Here is an 18,850-nt window from a genome sequence, read left to right as displayed (position 1 = left end):
GTTGTATATAACAGTTTTGTTATTTGTTGTTCTGTTACAGTTTGTTGTATGTAACAGTTTTGTTATTTGTTGTTCTGTTATAAGGCAAAATTTTTAGCAATGAGATTATAGGTATAAACATTTTCATGGCTCCAAGTAGTTTTCCATGTTGTTTTAAAAGATTATTACCAATTTAATGTCTGTAGTGGTGTTTTCTAGTTATGCTTTGTTTGTGTTTATCCTTTGTCATATATTTTAGTGCCTTGTATTATTCTGTTGCTGCAACCTCAACACCACTTTATTTCCATTATTCTTTTGTTGCAATTATAATAGGTACAAGAGTACATCTTAAATCTGCTTTAATTTGCACTTCTTGGTTTACTATTTGAGCATCTTCCCATGTGTTTTTCACATATTCTTTGTTTTTAGCCTTTGCTATCTATTTTCGTACCTTGTATATTTGTAAATTATAATAAGCCATGCTTATTATAATAAGAAATAAGAGGGCCGGGCGCGGTGGCTCACGCCTGTAATCCCAGCACTTTGGGAGGCCGAGGCGGGTGGATCACGAAGTCAAGAGATCGAGACCATCCTAGTCAACATGGTGAAACCCCATCTCTACTAAAAATACAAAAAATTAGCCAGGCATGGTGGCGCGTGCCTGTAATCCCAGCTACTCAGGAGGCTGAGGCAGGAGAATTGCCTGAACCCAGGAGGCGGAGGTTGTGGTGAGCCGAGATCACGCCTTTGCACTCCAGCCTGGGTAACAAGAGTGAAACTCTGTCTCAAAAAAAAAAAAAAAAATAAGAAATAAGAAAAAGAATCTCTGCTTTTTTTTTTTTTTTTTTTAAAGAGAAAGAGAGAGAGAGAATAGGAAGGAGGAAAAAGGAAGAGAAAGAGAGAGAGAGAATGGGGAGGAGGGAGAAGGAAAAGAAAGAGGGAGAGAGAATGGGAGTATTGCTTTCTTGCCCAGGCTAGAATGCAATTTAGTAATGGGTATTGAAAACCTCTTTTATACTGATAATTATACTTAATGATGTAGTCAGGAAGGAATAAGGGAAGAAGATAACAAACAAACAGCCAACCAATATTTAATTTAAACCTATGAAATGCTATGCGATTACTGAGGAGTGATTTACTTCCAATTATATAGTCACCTTTGGAATAGGTGTGAGGTGGTAACGTATGTTTTGTGTATTTGAAGTGGAGAGTTCTATAAATGTTTATTAAGTTTACTTGTTCCGGGTCTGAGTTCAAGTTCTGAATATCCTTGTTAATTTTCTATCTCGTTGATCTATAGAATCGTTAGCTCTTCTTGTTGCATTGATCCTTTTGCCATTATGTAATGTCATTCCTCGCCTCTTTTGATCTTTGTTGCTTTAAAGTCTACTTTATCAGAGGCGAGAATTGCATCTCCTGCTTTTTGTTTATTTGTTTATTTTTACTCTCTGTTTGATTGGTAAATCTTCCTCCTTCTCTCTGAGTCTTTGTGTATTGTTGCATGTAAGATGGGCCCGGATGCAGCATACCGATGGGTTTTGGCTTTTTATCCAATTAAAATATATATAAGTTTAATACCGGCGTTTGATGCTAGCTGGCTGTTTTGCCCATTAGTTGATGTAAATTTTTTATTGTGTTAAAGTTCTTTGCTTTTTGATATATTTTTGGAAAGGCTGATATTGGTCGTTCCTTTATATGTATAGTGCTTCTTTCAGAAGCTCTTGTAAAGCAGGCCTGGTGGTGGTGAACTCTCTAAGTACTTGTTTGTTCGCAAAAGATTTAATTTTTCCTTCGCTCATAAAGCTTAGTTTGGCTGGATAGGAAATTCTGGGTTGAAAGTTCTTTTCTTTAAGGATGTTAAATGTTGGTCCCCACTCTTTTCTGGCTTGTAGGGTTTCTGCTGAGAGATCTGCTGTAAGTCTGATAGGTTTCCCTTTATGGGTAACCTGACCTTTCTCTCTGGCTGCCCTTAGTATTTTCTCCTTCATTTCAACCCTAATAAATCTGGCGATTATGTGCCTTGGGGTTGGTCTTCTTGAAGAATATCTTTGTGGTGTTCTCTGTATTACCTGGAGTTGAATATTACCCTGCCTTGCCAGGTTGGGAAAATTTTCCTGAATGATATCCTGAAGAGTATTTTCCAACTTGGATTCATTCTCTTCATCACATTCAGGTACACCTATCAAACGTAAATTAGGTCTTTTCACATAGTCCCATATTTCCTGGAGACTTTGCTCATTCCTTTTCATCCTTTTTTCTGCATTCTTGTCTTCTCGTTTCATTTCACTGAGCTGGTCCTCGACTTCTGATATCCTTCCTTCCTGCTTGATCAATTCGACTGTTTAAACTTGTGCATGCTTCGCGAAGTTCTCGTGTTGTGTTTTTCAGCTCCATCAATTCACTTATATTCTTCTCTAAATTGTCCATTCTCATTAACATTTCGTCAAACCTTTTTTCAAGGTTCTTAGTTTCTTTGCATTGGGTTAGAACAAGTTCTTTTAATTCACAGAAGTTTCTTATCACCCACGTTTTGAAACCTGCTGCTGTTATTGGAACACACGTGTAATCTATTAAGCCTTGTTCCGTTACTGATGAGGAATTGCAATCCCCTGTAGAGGGAGAGGCATTCTGATTTTGAGTATTCTCTACCTTTTTACGCTGGTTTCTTCCCTTCATTATATATTTGTCTGTCTGTCGTCTTTATAATTACCGACTTTCTAACTGGGTCTCTGACGTCCAACTTGTTGATTCCCTGTGCCGAAATCTGAGCAATCCACTGAGCCGGCCAAAACAGCGGTGTTAAGATTGATGGTGCTTTTCTGCCCGGGAATCTCCAGACTCTGCACCAAGAACTGGCGTGCTAAGGCACCAGCAAAACCGCCATGCCGGCCACAAGAGTCGCCCTGGCGACCCGTGGGGCTCCTCTGCTGGGAATCTCCTGGTCCGTGAGCAACTAATATTCGTCTGAAAGTGTGGCGTCCTCTCGTTCTTTACGCTTTCACTGGGAGGTACGTGCCCGAGCTGCTAATCATCAGCCATCTTGGATCTCTCTCCGAATCTCTGCTTTTCAATTTCAAAAAGTTTGGATCTCTCATGTTTCTCCTTCATGTTGGTTTTCTGTTGCTTTGGATTTGAGAAGTTGACATTTCCACAGGTCTGACATACTCATTCAAATTCATTTTCTATAAGCTTACTTTTATGTTCTATTTTATTATGGAAGAATTCTGTGAAAGAATGACCCATAAGCACCTTTGGGAAATCTTTTTTCTTGCCTTTAATAACTCTGTGAAAATCATCTTAAGCCAATGACTTCCAGGTAGATTATAAATGTTGCTGTATATATCTGAGTTGCCTCATAAAATGCAATATCCAGAAGGCACTTTATGATATTCTATTCTGTAAACAATATTTCATGTAATTTAATTCAGTTCAGTTGCAGAGGTTTCAATACATATTTTGAGTTTTTGCCATAACTCACAATAATGAAATTTAATTGCCAGAGATTTTAATCAGAAAGTTTATCCTCTGGAAAAATGAAATATATTACAGATATCCCTCACTTGAGATACTTTTGAATATGCCACATATTGATCTTAAAGAAGGCCTAGAGCAGGTAACAACCAGCTCTAGTAATGTGAAGGATAGAGATGAAGTCATTTTCAGACTGAAGTTAAGTAATGTTAGAACTAGAATTTACAAGTTGCAACTCTTAGCAGATGAAAACACTCCCATAATAAGAGGCAAATTTGTAGAATCCCCCAATATAGAATCTTGTGGAGGAACACTTTTATAGCTGACACATCGTGAGGACAGTCACTCAGGGAACTGGTACCACATTGTCAGTTTTTGATAATGCCTAGGAAATTCATTTTAAGTGGAAATATTCTAATGTCATAATGGAAGCTAATGGGAAAGTAGAATTTACTTAGCAGATTTTAAAAATAATAAATACTATTAGAGAAAATGTATTGCTATGCTTTGAAGAATAATCAGAAGTATGATCATTTAAAAATACAGGTCAGATGTGGTAACATGTCTGTAATCCCAGCACTTTGGGAGGCCAAGATAGGCAGATCACTTGAGGCCAGGAGTTAGAGGCCAGGAGGGCCAACATGGTGAAACCCTGTCTCTACTAAAAATACAAAGATTCACTGGGTGTTGTGGTGCATGCCTGTAATCCCAGCTACTCAGGTGGCTGAAGCAGGAGAATTGCTTGAACCTAGAAGGCAGAGGTTGCAGTGAGCTGAGATGATGCCACTGCACTCCAGCCTGAGTGACAGAGTAAGAAACTGTCTCAAAAAAAATTTTAAAAAACCATAAAAATAAAAATACGTAGTGATTTTTTAAACAAGGACTCTTCAGTATCTTAAAAATAATCTAATATGGTTACTTAAATATTATTTCATCCTCCAACTTTCTGAAAATACTGGTATCTTTCAGGAAAGAAATTACCATATTCTGACATTTTAGTATCAGTTGAATCTAAACATATTTTCATGCTTTATTTCCTTGTCTTTAAAAAAAAACTGTCATTTTCTTTATCTCTCTCTCTACTTAAAAACAAAGATTAGTTTTTGGCCTTTGTAAATGCCACAACAAAATTCAGGCAGATGCTGTTTCAGCAGTTCTTGCTATTTGTTGGGGTGTCTTAGACACCCACAGTATTAAATTTCAAGTGGAGACTCAGTCTTATTCTAGAATCTTTAGGGCTTGAACAAACTGAAAAAAAACAAAAACAAAAAACTCACTGTATGATAACTAACCAGCAAATTATTATGTTTTGTAATTTCCAGTATCACCTCTAAGAGCTTTGCAATCATGCCATCCTTGTTCAAGTTCACCTATAGGAAGTATTGCAAAACTTTCAAAACAAATTTTGGGCTATTTTGCTCAAATATGCTTTAGGGATTTTTGTTGTTGTTGTCGTTTGTTTGTCTTTTAGATAAATTCACTTTTATTTCATTGTTGCAGAAGTTATACCAAAAGACTTTGGGGTGTGGGGTGGCTTAGTGTATGTAAGAGGAAGTATGCTGCAGTAATTATAAGCTTACTTTATCTTGTGGGGTTTTTGTTTGTTTGTTTGTTTTCTTGTTTTTTAAATAACAAGAGACAGGATCTCACTCTGATGCCCAGGCTGGAGTGCAGTAGCACAATTATGGCTCACTGCAGTCTCATTCACCCAGGCTCAAGCGATTCTCTCACCTCAGCCCCCAAATAACTGGGACTACAGGTGTGAGCCATCATGCTTGACACTATCTTATTTTTGAGTGACACTTAACACACATACCTCATGTCAATACTTGAATGCACCCTAAAAATGATTATTTAAACGAGGTTATAACTTACCTCTTAACTCCCAGTCACATTAAGGAAGAGATTGAACACTGGATATCCAGAGCTATTTAACCAAATCAAAACTATGTATTATTCTCATTCAGAACAATCACATTTGTTAATTTATAATAATTGATGATGATTAGCCTATTAATTAAAAAGGTTTTTTTTTAAAAAAATCAGAAAATACAACCAACTTTAACTGTGTTAAAGCAGGAACCATATCTCTTGCGGCAGAGAGAAGTTCAGTACTATGATTACAGTAAAAATAGTTAAAACATGAATTCAAATAGATTCAATGGAAATTTCTTTGCACAATAAAATGGAAGTTTATTAGCATAAGGAAATCAATGGAAATTTATTAGCATAAGGAAATCCATCTGGGCCTTTCCTGAATTCCTGAATAGTGTTGCAGACTCTCAATGACTGTGGTGTGATCTTGGATTTGGTGGCAGCTCCTTCTCCTTCCTTTAGCGGTTGCTTTCCTGTTAGCACAGTATCATCTGTTACTAGAGTCTCACATCCTTCTCGAAGATTCTCATTCCAGCCTTTAAATCTGATTATCTAGGCAGAGGAGCCTCACACTTACAGCACAGATTAAACACATATTTCTTCTCATCATTGTTGCTTGAACCAAACCATCAACACCTTCTCAGAGTTGTCATTGGAGAACTTTCTTATGCTTTTAAACATTTTCAGGGTGCTTTATCTAAGAAGATATTTTTAAAAAGTGTTTCTTTTCTCTTCTAACAAACTCATTCCATGTTGCTATCTTCTTTAAAATTGCTCCCTCTTCTAATTTAATATATATTTTTAATATATTAAGTTTTTGTTGAAATGTAAACTCTCTATATCTTTGTTTTGCCTTTAATTAGCTTAGTACATAAACTTACAAATAATTAGACAATTGTATATGTTCAGTTAGCACAGAATTCTGATAAAGGCTGGCTTTGCCTGCTCAATTACATGCTGTGTGTCTCATCGGGGAGCATTGGGGGCATTCTCACATTGACATGGACCCAACGTAGTGTCCACTGGTAGAACTAACTGTTCAATATAAGATCTGCTTACCGATTTCTAGTAATTTTGTTTTTGAATTTTTCTTCAGGCTTACTGTATGATCAGAGTAATGTAGCCTCAGGTCATTTTCACTTAAATAGCAAGCTTGCATTTGAGATCACTTTGATTTCCATCTTCTAATTTGATCTTCATAAAAACTTAGTGGGGTTTTGTTTTATAGATAAATAAACCACCACCCAGAAATCTGAGGGACTTGTCCAAAGTCACATGCTTGGAGAGGTCAGGTCTTGAGCTTGAATTTCCAATTCTCTCTTCCCACTATCACTTTTAGGTTATCATGTTGGCGGGTTTTGGGGTGCAAGGGAGCGCTTAGCTCCCCCGAGAGGAAGTTTTTCCAGGCTTTTGGTCTCTCACTTACTCAAGAATGGGAGAGGGGACCACGGCAGGTGCGCTCGTAAGAAAATATCGGACCCCAAAGAGTTTTTGCAGAGAAGTAACTTAGGCAGGGAAAAAGAAGAAGGAGAGAGAAAAAGATGAAAGAGAGAGAGAGAGCTTCCACGAAGAATGTGGAAGGGGACCCAAGTATGGAATCCAGGAGGGGAAAAGCAGCTTCCACTAGGGTGGAAGGGGACCCCACAGCGGGAAATCCACCTGGATGAGGGAGACAGGGACTTTTAATCTGGGAGGAATTCCCTCCCTCTCCAAGCCCCTTGGCCAATGAAAAGAGTTCCCTTAAACTTCCGCTGGAGTGATTGACTTCTGATTCTTTTCCACACCCGTGAAAATTAAAACAGAAACCGTTAAATCTCCCAGATGGAGAGGCATGGGAGCGGGGCATGGCGCTGGGAAGTTCTTGTCCTTAAAACTACGCCCCATTGTGGACCAGGAAAGAGAACACATTCCCTCAATCACTCCATGAAATCTCCCAAAACACTACTGTTTCTGTAGTACCCAAATGTGCCTTTCTCAGGATTTAAGCAAATATCAAAAATATGTATGTGTTTTGATATTTGGTTAAATCCAGAGAAAGGCATAGCTGAGATAAGTCATGATCTGCCAGGTGAATAGAAAGGGGGTTGGTTAAACTTGCACTATTCATATAACTTCTAGTGAGGCATAATGTGTATGTACACACATTAGAAGATGTTTTAAGAACATCTGCAAAATAAGTGTTCAATAACATGTATAACTGTTCTTTCTAATTTTTGAAAGTGTGCTTCAGTTATTTACTTTTTATTTTTGTCACCCAGGCTGGAGTGCAGTAGTGTGATCTTGTCTCACTGCAACCTCCGCCTCCTAAGTTCAAGCAATTCTCCTGCCTCAGCCTCCCGAGTAGCTGGGACTACAGGCACATGCCACCACGCCTGGTTAATTTTTGTATTTTTAGTAGAGATGGAGTTTCACCATATTGGCCAGGCTAGTCTCAAACTCCTGACCTTGTGATCCGCCCGCCTCTGCCTCTCAAAGTGCTGGGATTACAGGCGTAAGCCACCATGCCAGGTTGCTTCAGTTATTTTTATATGACTACTTGTTCTGTGGCCTTGGATGCTTGCACTGTTAATTTAAAAATAATACAAGGACTTAGATAAAAGCCAATGGGCTGTGTTATATTAGGCCTAGGTCACGTTGCCTGCAATTATGAAGGCCTTTAAGCATTTTTACCTATTCCTAGTTACAAAAACTTATTACAGAGAGAAAGCCATTATGAAATCTTTAATTTCAAAATGGTTTGACCTCGCTTTATGAAATATATATTTAGAATTCATCATTTTACAATTAGTTGTCTCTTGGTTCATATTTTTCTTTCTTTTGTGTGTGATCCACATCTACTTAATAGTCTGATTATTTTCATTAAAAGATTTCCTGCTAAGGAGTCATTTTTTAATAAAAATTTGATTATATTTATGAGTTCATTTTTGAAGCTGTAGTTTGTATATTGAACACTTCTAAAACCTTTTACTTATGAACAAGTATAAGTTGACTTTATAGTATGTGTGGATCACTGTGATCAGCACTATATAGATGAGAGAAAAGGAAGGGGGATTATTTGCTTGCTTTTGGAATTTTACTGGGCTTTACAAAATCTTTAGCATCAACTCTCATCAAATTTGTAAATTACATGACTACTTTAAGATGCTGTATTCTGATTCATTCTTAGTGTTTAAATTATCTCAGGTAACAAATGTAGGTATTTCCAATTTTGAAATTTTCTGCAAATTTAAATATCTCTAATTCCCAAAGAATATTTTCTATTTTAAATTCACTTTCATACTTCTCTAAGGTCTTTTCAAGCAGATCAATGTTTCTGTCACCAATCTTAAGATGTGGAAATGGAGGAATAATGTTTTGTTTTGTTTTTCCAGGATGTGGATCTTTTGCTGACAGTGCCAGATTAGCAATCCGAAATCTTTCATTTTCCCTATTTATTAATCCTACTTCTGTTGTTTGAAAAGTCAGAGCTAGGTGTTGCCCCTAAGTAGAAAAGGCAAAAGGGAGGATAAGTAGGAAAAAAGAAATGGGTATATTTTAGTGTAAATTTAAATATATTTCTCTCTTCCTTAGGAGAGAGTTATGTATGTGGCTCAATAGAGCCCTTCAAGAAACTGGAGTACACCAAGAACGTGAACCCCAACTGGTCGGTGAACGTCAAGACCACCTCGGCTTCTCGGGCAGTGTCTTCACTGGCCACTGCCAAAGGGAGCCCTTCAGAGGTGCGAGAGAATAAGGATTTCATTCGGCCCAAGCTGGTCACCATCATCAGAAGTGGCGTGAAGCCACGGAAAGCTGTCAGGATTCTGCTGAACAAGAAAACGGCTCATTCCTTTGAGCAGGTCCTCACTGATATCACCGATGCCATCAAGCTGGATTCGGGAGTGGTGAAACGCCTGTACACGTTGGATGGGAAACAGGTAAGAGAAGTGTTGTGATGTGACTTTGACTTTAAGGCAAGAACTGAGGAGTTGGAGGGTATACGTGGCTAAAGCATATATTTTTCTCAAGTTGTTAAAGGACCCGGGTCACTTAATCAACAAATATGTACTTGCTGGCCCCAGAACAGTCGGAAGTTTGAGTTGAGCAGGATTATTCACAGGAATAAAGTAAGAAAACTATCTTTGAAGATTAAATAATTACTCAAGGATTTCTACTTTTTCATTTATTATTTGCTTAACATCATGGTTCTTTTCAGTCATCTGTTTTCAGTTTTCTCGTACGTCTTATGGCGTTAGGCATGACTGAGGTGTGGAAGTAAACTGTGACCAGTGGGGAATATTCTGACTTATTTCTTTGACCTAAATATTTTATGATTTTAAGTCTTTGTACTGTTCACTAGTGAGATTTACTTACATTTTCTAGATTTTAAAATATATATGTAAGAAATGACATATTTCCATCTGGATAGCTTTAAAGGCATATTTCTAGAATAGTATGCATCTTGTATTTTTCAGTATTAAAAGGGAGGGTTTTAGGTACAGAATGAACATCAGTTGACTTGGATGGGTGGCCATTTTAATGTGAGTTGATCAGATGAACCCAAAGGAAGCATCACCTTTCATTTTCTTGGGTGGATGACTTTTGTAAAGGTTTGACAGAACCCTGATGGTGAGTTGAATTAAAAAAACATTAATTATATGTATAGCATGATTTGCTAGTGATTCAGAGTTTACCAGATTATATTTTTGAGCCCACTATCTTTGCTGGAAGTTTAGTTTTTAATGTTGTGCTATCAAAATGCTTTTTTTAAAATTTAAGGGATAATTGGAATGATTTGTATGTATAGTAAATATTAAAATTAAAGTGATTCATGAATTAAGAGATTGATCTCATTAAATAGAAGACTCCTACAAGTTCTTAAAGGTAGCACATTCAGACTTCGCGAATTAGAAATAGATGCTAATCCTAGAAAGAGTATTAGTCATAAAAGAATACTTCCCTTAGGGATCCATTCAGAAGCTCTAAATTATAAAATTCATTAGGAAAGAAAGAATACGTGCCAGTTGTTCATTCGTATTTACTATCTTCTGCTTGTCTTATAACTCTTGCCCTAAGTATCATGCGGTTAAGGATTCTAATGGATGAGATTCTCTAATGGATGAGATCTAGTCTTCTAGATCTAAGAGTCTGTAGCCTAAATGTCATCAATATATCAATGACGAGAAAGTTCATGATGGCTTGTGAATTATACTAGCAATAAGATGGCAAGCTTCACATTTACACGTTTAAGCCCTTCACTGGTTCCATTTCTAATGAATGATTTAAACATCTTATAGTTCTGAATTTTCTCAAGATGGGAGTTTATCTATTTTCATAAATATTTACCTATTCAAATAAATATTTGTATAAATTGTTTCATTAGGGCGAAGAATGCATATTGATAAATGTTCTCTCTCCCCACCTCACTTCAGAATTTTGGGAATTCCAAAAAGCTACACTGAATCTAAAAATCAACTTTAATCACTTTAGCTAAAATTTGCCATCAGCTGATTATTTAATTTTGCTTATTTCAGGAATAAATCCCTAGAATAGGTATGATGTTCTCAATTGTTTTCTTCCTTTCTGAATTTGTCTACTATCAGTATTTGATAATGGCTAATTTGCTGTGGTTTACATGTAAATAATCCAAGGTCATGGGAAGGAATCCCAGGTTTAATGTCAAAAGACCAAGATTTAAGTTTTGGCTCAGCCATAGAGTCCTTATGTTTTTAGCAAAACACTTAACTGAGCCTCATTATCCTCATCAGTGAAACACAGATAAAAAGATTACCTGTGTTTTATAGAGTGCTTGTGGGTCAACTGTGGTGATACATGTGAAAGCAATTTTGAACTATAATGATGATAGCTTTTTTGAGCATTGTTCTAAGTGCTTTGCATGTATTAGCATGTTTAATTCTCATAATAGCTTGCTTATTATTCCCATTTGACACATTAGAACACTAAGGCACAGAACTTGTTAAAAACATGCCCAAGACCACACAGCTACAATTTAAACTGGTCTTGGTCCAGAGCTGGTGCTGGTAACCACTGTACCATTGCAGATTATGTTAAAGCACCAAACCGATGTAAATGTATTGAGAAAGAATTGTCAAGGGAGTAATGTGTCTAAAGAATATCATCTGAAACATTTCTGCTCTGTACTTGTTTTCCCTGAAGTCATTCTGCTGACTGTTGTACTCAACTGTTTTTTTGTCAAGCATTCAGTTTGCTGCTGTGGTGTTTCCCCTCCTGTTGGCAGGTTCTCTTCATAGCAGGAGCAGTGAAAAGCTGCAGAGGATGATAAAGTGGAAAGAAGATAAAGACTCATTCCTTGGGTTCCCAGTGGGAACAAAGATGCTTCCTCGTGGACCCCAGGAGTCTTTAGAATCACTTTGACTCAAAAGAGAAATCTGCCCCGTAAGCAGTTTGTTAGAGTAGAATTTTTGACAACCTGGCAGAGACTGAGGCTTGATAAGCCTCTGAGAATAAACCACTTTCCTCCATGCTGTCCTATGGAGTAATGCTTGGCCATAGTGGGGTGGCGCCTGCACTGCTACCACCTTGGCCTGCCTGTGGTGGCGTCGAAATCCGCATGCTGCCAACAAGATGTCACCCTAAGATCACTTGTCGCATCTCTTTTTTTAAATAGTTTAACTGAACCCTCACATCAACTCCACAAACAATATGGCAATTCCAATGCCCAGTAAAGTATTTCATGTTTTTGGGTTGAGGAAATAGAATTGTTTAAAAAATGAGTTAATTGAGTGCTTTGAGTAAGTAGGTAGAGAGGAAATGGTTTTGTAGAGTGCCTTTGGTCAGCCTGCAGATGTATCTGTCACATGGAAACTGTTGATGCTGTGATTTTGGAAAATGGAACCATGAAAGCCTGAGCCTACTGTTTAATATGTGACCCAGAGGAGGTGGACACTGGAGGGCACAGGCCACGTGTAGTGCTCACTTGTTTCTACCATCACTCTTTGCTCAGTTGCCTCTCGGGTTTGTATTAGCCCTAAGCGAAGAGTTCATTGTACAGTACTTTTTTTTTTTTTTTTTTTTTTTTTTTTGCTGTTTTTAGGCTGAGATAAGAAAATCAATGTTTTGTGAATGCTGCACAATCTAGAAAAGATTTTGCAGGAAGCTACAAGTTGGCCAAGATGACCGCTGTGGTTCATAAGCGGTGTGTGTGAGCAAATCCTTTCTAATGATTTCAACTCCATTCTTTCTTCAGGGGCACTGAAGCTTCAGTAAATGGTTGCCCTGACCTTCCTCCTCTTCCTTGCAACTTTCAGGGTGACTGCTCACCAGGTCATCAGTCCTTTTGCTGGCGTGACTGGGAGTTCAAGGAAGTGATGCATTTTTAAAAAATCTGGGCCTTGGTTAAAGGCTTCCAAAGAATAAAATGGGACATTTCTAGCTGATAGTTAAAATCACGTCCCCTGAACCCACGTCCAAGGGGAGGATTTGCAGGATCTGAGAGTCTGAGAGTCTCTTCCTCTTGTTCAAGTCCGAGCTCTGGATGTTGGAGTTTTGCTGTGGGTTATTCACTTAACCTGCCAAGCAGTTACTCCCAGAGGACATTTGGAGTATAACTATTTTTTAAGTGCTTAAAATAAGCCTAAAAGTTACCAGATTTGCTACAAAGATACCCTTGCATATCTCCTGACTCCTTTTATGGAAAAGCAAATCTGGCTGTCTTGAGCTGCTAAATCTGCTAAATCTGTGGTTCTTGAATCCTTCCTTAGAAACATAGAACTGCAAGTCTTAGAACAGCTAGTGTCTAAGTAGGTGATTTATACTATAAAGAACATAGATAAGGCACTTCCCAATGATCCCCTTCCCACTAAAATAGAGCAATAACAAACTCGGTTGCTCTTTAAGTAGAAAATAAATGCACATCCCTATCTTATCTACTTTTCAGCATCGAAGATCGGTACAACATTTGCAGCATACTTTAGTAGAGAGAAAAAAATTGAGGGATGTTATATTTTATCTCATAGATATTTCACTTTATAAAATCTACCATGTACTTTATAAAATCTACCACTGCTAGCATGCTAGGGTGAGCAAACAATTTATTGTTTTCCCAATATGGAAAACATTAGGTATTACTCAACTGAAGTAAGGGTAGCTATAAACTGATTTAGATGGTAAACCATGAGAAAGCATCGTAACTGCCCTTTTGAAGACATCTCAGTAGCTGTTGATAAATTAATTTATTATTACATCTTCTCTGTATCTTTTGATCATGAATCCTCATTGCCTGTTATAAACATAAAGCTCAAAAGATGCTTGTAAATGACTCGTAATAATTGCCACCATTTTTTTAGGTGTTTAATATAGGAGTTTACTTGACTGCAGAAAATGGTAATGATGATTAATAGGATATTACAAAGTGGTCTTTATTTTCTTCCTTTTGGCTTCTAATACCTAATTCTAATCTGAAGTAAAAATATTTTGGTTGGCTGGGTGCGGTGGCTCACGTCTGTAATCCCAGCACTTTAGGAGGCTGAGGCAGGCTGATCACGAGGTCAGGAATTCAAGACTAGCCTGGCCAACATGGTGAAACCCTATCTCTACTAAAAATACAAAAAATTAGCCAGGCATGGTGGCGCACACCTATAATCCCAGCTACTCAGGAGGCTGAGGCTGGAGAATTGCTTGAACTCAGGAGGCGGAGGTTCCAGTGAGCGGAGATCACGCATTGCACTCCAGCCTGGGTGACAGAGCAAGACTGTCTCAAAAAATAAATAAATAAATAAGTAATAATTTGATCCATTGTTGAATTTGGAGCATTTAAGATATGTCTTCCTCTTACATGTTAAAAAAGTGGTACACATTATTTACATCTGACCTTGGCTATAGGAGTCGATAAGCATAGAAAATGTGAAAAACTAGAGGATTCCAGATGAAGTATAAGAAATTTAGAATCTGATAGGATTTATTTGGAATGGGAAAGGAGGTTTTCTGTAGCTGCTAGTAGCAGTGGTATTTTTCCTTTTCTATTAGTAGAACTTTTTTGTGACAGTTCTAATTAACTTCTGCAAGTGTATTAAAACCCTTTATTCTTGGTATAAAGAGTGTGTACTATTGATTTGCTACACTACCTATGTAGTAAAAGTGAATGTAATACATTTTAGTTTTGTTTGCAATTGAAGTAAAAAACAGTTGATATAAGTAATTTAGCATACACTTTAAAATGTCCAAATTTTCTACAAAAGCTCAGAGCACATGTTAAACCATCCTCATGATTTATTAGAGCTATGAATTGATGGAAATAGATGGTTTCAAAGAAACAGAAGCTTAAGAATCATTATGACACTTTACTTGCAGAATTTAAATGTTCAGAATAGAATGTGCTATTTTAGGTTACATATCTTTGGTCAATATTCAGGACTTATGAGTTATACCTGTCCTTATGTAGATATTAGTGCCTTCAAATTGGGAAGATTTAAATCCTTTCTTTTTCACTTTGTGCTCCTCTGAGGATGTGAGCAATTATAGGTACCTGCAGTGATATATATTTTAAGGCTTAGATTTGTTTCAGCAAAAGTCAGTTTTCTCTAAGTTGCATTCTAACTTGCTGTAAAAGGAATTCTAAGTTCTCTTACTGTTCCACTGCAGTACTGAAGATAAGTTGTCTAAAGCCCTTTCTATAGTGTATTGAGAGCATCTGGGGGATGTTTACAAGTCTACTGGCTTTGTGATTGCCTTCTAGTGGTGACTTCTGTTGCTTCTATGACAGCTGGAGCCCTGACCTGGCCTGTGAGCCTTTTCTGTTCATCAGGAGCATGTTGGGATGGTGGAAAGAACTTAGACCTTAAAGTCAGCTGGTCAGTCAGTTATCCCTGCAACAAACAAACAAACAAAAAAATTCAGCTGGGGCCTGGACTGAGATTTCAGTCTGGAAAATCTAGCTTGCGGTTTTTCATCCAAGCTTGGAAAATTAAGTTAACCTACCCGACTTATTGATTAGTTAAGTTTAACATTTCTGCATATTGAATTTACTTATAATGAGGAAATTTGCTTATGAATGCTATAAATTTAGCATAGAAATATGCGATAACATGACACAGAGGAACTACATTAGTTCCATAGACTTATAGACCTGAGTTCAAATCTGTCCTCTACTCTGGGCACAGTAAAATTTATCCTCCCATTGGAAACAGTTCATGCTCTGATGATCCTCAGTTTCATCATCTGTATATTGTGAATAATAATATTAATAACGCCTGATTCATAAGTTGTCATGAGGACTAAATGAAACAATTCACATGGCAAATTTAGCACTATGATTGGTACCCAATTGTTGGTAGTTGCTATGATGGAAAAGCTGACACCTAAGTTGTCTTTGGGAAAAAAAATATTTTAAATGTGCCAAAGGGACTCACTATTTTAAATTATCCCTTTATAATGACTAATCATATTTTCCTTTATAAATGTGGCTTTTCACAAGGAAATGCTTCATGATGTAATAAAAAGCATGGAATTCGAAATGAGACACTTAATATAAAATCAAATCCTGACTTTAATACTCATTAGTGGTGTGACCCTTGGGATTTCAGATAAACTCTCTGAATCTCAATTTCTTCTTCTTTAAGATGGCATAATAATGCATACCTCATAATATTGAAGTGATAATTAACTGACAAAATATGTATATAAAAGCCTTGGCTTCACACATGGTAGGTCCTCTAAAAATATCAGTCCTCCTCCCTTCTGTTCTCATATTCCAGGCTTTCTTAAAAACATAAGAGCCTTGTAGTTGTATAATACCATGAATATAGAATTGGTCATTTTGCATTGTTTGCATTGTGACTAAACTATTGTTTAGTACATGAACTACTAGTGACTGTATTTTCATCATCCCCTTTATTGTCAGTCAGTTGTGAATGCAATGCAGATATTTTATTCACTTTCTTCTTCAATGGTAAAAGTCATCCCTTAAAGGTATCTATCTATTGGCAATCCATCACACCAAGAAAGTAATATTACCATTACTATAATTTGTTGAATACCTTCTCTGTGCCTGGCACTGGACTCGTTGCTATATGTATTTACATTGATGATTACATTGATGATTGAAGGTAATCTCATTGAACCCCAGATCTGCAAAGCAAGAACCTACTCATTTCTCAAGATTCAGCTCAAAGGTGGCCTTGTCTATGAAATATTTCCTATCTTCCTCATGTAAAATTGACAACTCCCTCTCTTGGGGCCTGTTCACTGTACATTGTATGTAGCCATGCAAATCTTCATTATGCTGGTCTATTATAATGCCTGTCTCCTCCTTTCAATTTTATAGGATGAGGCTAGGAAAGGTGTTCTATTGACCTTTGAGTCTTCAGAACTTGACCTGGTAAATGATTAAATGACTAAGTGGCTGGATGATTGACCAGTTTGCTGTGGTCTATCCACTTGGCATTAGCACATGGCTCCAGTATTCAGCAAGGTCCTTACAGGTCATGGCCATGTAGGAGCTGCCTTGGTCACCCTGGGCTGTAGTCATGTGTAGCTGTCAATGATGATGGCACATTACACTACCATGCACACAGCACCATGGTGGTTGTTTCTAGCTGGGACTCCTTCATGAAAGACTCTAGTGTAGAAAAGAAAAAGAATGCATCTGCCAATTTTAGATCATTTTCGCTATTGAAAGCACTTTCATTTTGTGGGGGAACAATTGATATTCTGTTAGAAACATCTTGCTGTCTGAGTCAGGAGAATTGCTCTAAACCTTCCTGACATTGCCTTAGCCATCCAGTGAATAAAGAGAAGAGCTAATCAATATGTCCCATGAATTTAAAAATTGGTGATGGGCCAATAGGAGATGCGCATGAAAAGCATCTGGCCTAATTATTGCAGAGACACAAACCTGCAGTATTCAAGGGTGTTTGTGGTGGCAGAGTATAATATGTTGCAGCAGATTTTCCTGATTAGTTTTTAAATCCTTGAAACTAAATTAAATGAAAGAAGTCTGTTTCAGAAATTAAATGGAACTTTAAAAATCCAATTTTAAATGGAAACTATGTGGTAAACAACATGCCTTAAAAACAAAAGGACATATGGGAGATTTATTTTTTAATTGGCCTTGTCCTTTGTAAGACTAACATATAATCAACATAAAGAAGGAAATGGGGAAAATATTATGATAAATTAAAATTACCCACAGTTGAGTTGGGAAGATGGCCCTTACTCATATTTTGGTCTTTTTCCTTTGTCTTTTTTTTTTTTTTTTTTTTTTTTCCCGAAATGGAGTCTTGCTTTGTCTCCCAGGCTGGAGTGCAATGGCACAATCTCAGCTCACTGCAACCTCCACCTCCTGGGTTCAAGTGATTCTCTGGCCTCAGCCTCCTAAATGACTGGGATTATAGATGTCCACCACCATGCCTGCCTAATTTTTGTATTTTTAGTAGAGATGAGGTTTCACCATGTTGGCCAGGCTGGTCTTGAACTGCTGACCTCAAGTGATCTATCTGCCGACTTCGGCCTCCCAAAGTGTTGGTATTACAGGCCTGAGCCACTGCATTTGGTCCTGTCTTTTTCTAAAGAAAAACAAACAAACAAACAAACAAACAAAACCCTCAGATCCCACTCTGTGTGGTTTGGTTCCTTGCTGGTACCTTCACACGATAGTCTGCACATTTATGTGGGAAATGTATCAAACCATTCCCTCTCTAACTTTGTTATTTCATTGTCCAGGGTCAGATCCCCTGAAGCCAAATTTTCCAGTGTGCTTTCCTCTCTGTTGACTTGTCTGTAGAGCCTCTTTTGTCTGTCTTCTAACTTATGTCTGATAGTAATCGTGTTCCAAAGTCTGATCAAGAAGCAAACAGCATTCAAAGTAGCAATTCTCAAGGTATTGTTGAATGTAATCAGTTATTGGAGGTTAAAAGTGTCTCAGAATTCATCCGCTCTGTGTAGAAACCTCTTAGAAAAAAAGTCACATTTTTCAAAATATGTCTGATTCCATAAGTCCAGTCTTGTTTTTGTAAATGCCAGTTAATAGGCTTTTTAGGTCAATGAGAGCATAGTCACCATGATCTTTTATGAGTTTCTCCCTGAGGGAAAAATACAAGGTAGGTCTCTTTCTGTGGATAATCACTTCTACTTTGCATTAGAACTGTTTGTACACCTGTGTGAGACCAAAATATCCTGAAGAAACAAGAGGGCTTTGTTGATTTCTGTATTTGCGACTACCCTCATGAGATGCTTACAATTTGTTAAATGACATTTCTTAGTTTTAACTGTGGCTCATCTTTTGACGAGTAGATTACAGGGCTAGGAGTGCCCCTACAAGAGATCTTTCTATTCTCTTTTTCTCTACTTGGAAAACCATAAAGTAAACTTGACTTGGCAGATAGTAACATAAAATTGATTTTTTATTTTTTTAAAAAAAACCTTCCAGGAAGAAAATAACTCAAGGTAAGCACTAGCTTAAAAAAAATAAAAAATAAAAAAAGATTAGACATTTTACTTCTGATGCTTTTTCAGAGTGAGAGTCTGGGAGCTAGAAACTGCGTACACAACAGAAACAAGTTGTAAAGAG

At 37.3% G+C, this 18,850-nt stretch overlaps 1 protein-coding gene across 2 annotated transcripts in view; it reads left to right on the top strand.

Moving 5' to 3' along the window:
* Window positions 1–18,850, top strand: part of DCLK1 (doublecortin like kinase 1) — a 352,501-nt gene that overhangs the window by 13,940 nt on the left and 319,711 nt on the right. For both annotated transcript variants that reach the window (XM_012465567.3, XM_012465568.3), the window contains exon 3: window positions 8,896–9,242. In XM_012465567.3, the coding sequence (XP_012320990.1) occupies window positions 8,896–9,242 (347 nt within the window). The remainder of the gene's footprint in view (window positions 1–8,895; window positions 9,243–18,850) is intronic.

The sequence above is a fragment of the Aotus nancymaae genome, unplaced genomic scaffold (genome assembly GCF_030222135.1).
Source record: "Aotus nancymaae isolate 86718 unplaced genomic scaffold, 86718_ANA_hifiasm-v0.15.2.pri h1tg000043l, whole genome shotgun sequence".
Taxonomy (NCBI): domain Eukaryota; kingdom Metazoa; phylum Chordata; class Mammalia; order Primates; family Aotidae; genus Aotus; species Aotus nancymaae.
The sequence above is the reverse complement of the archived record's forward strand: the minus strand, read 5'-3'. Positions and strand labels throughout refer to the sequence as shown.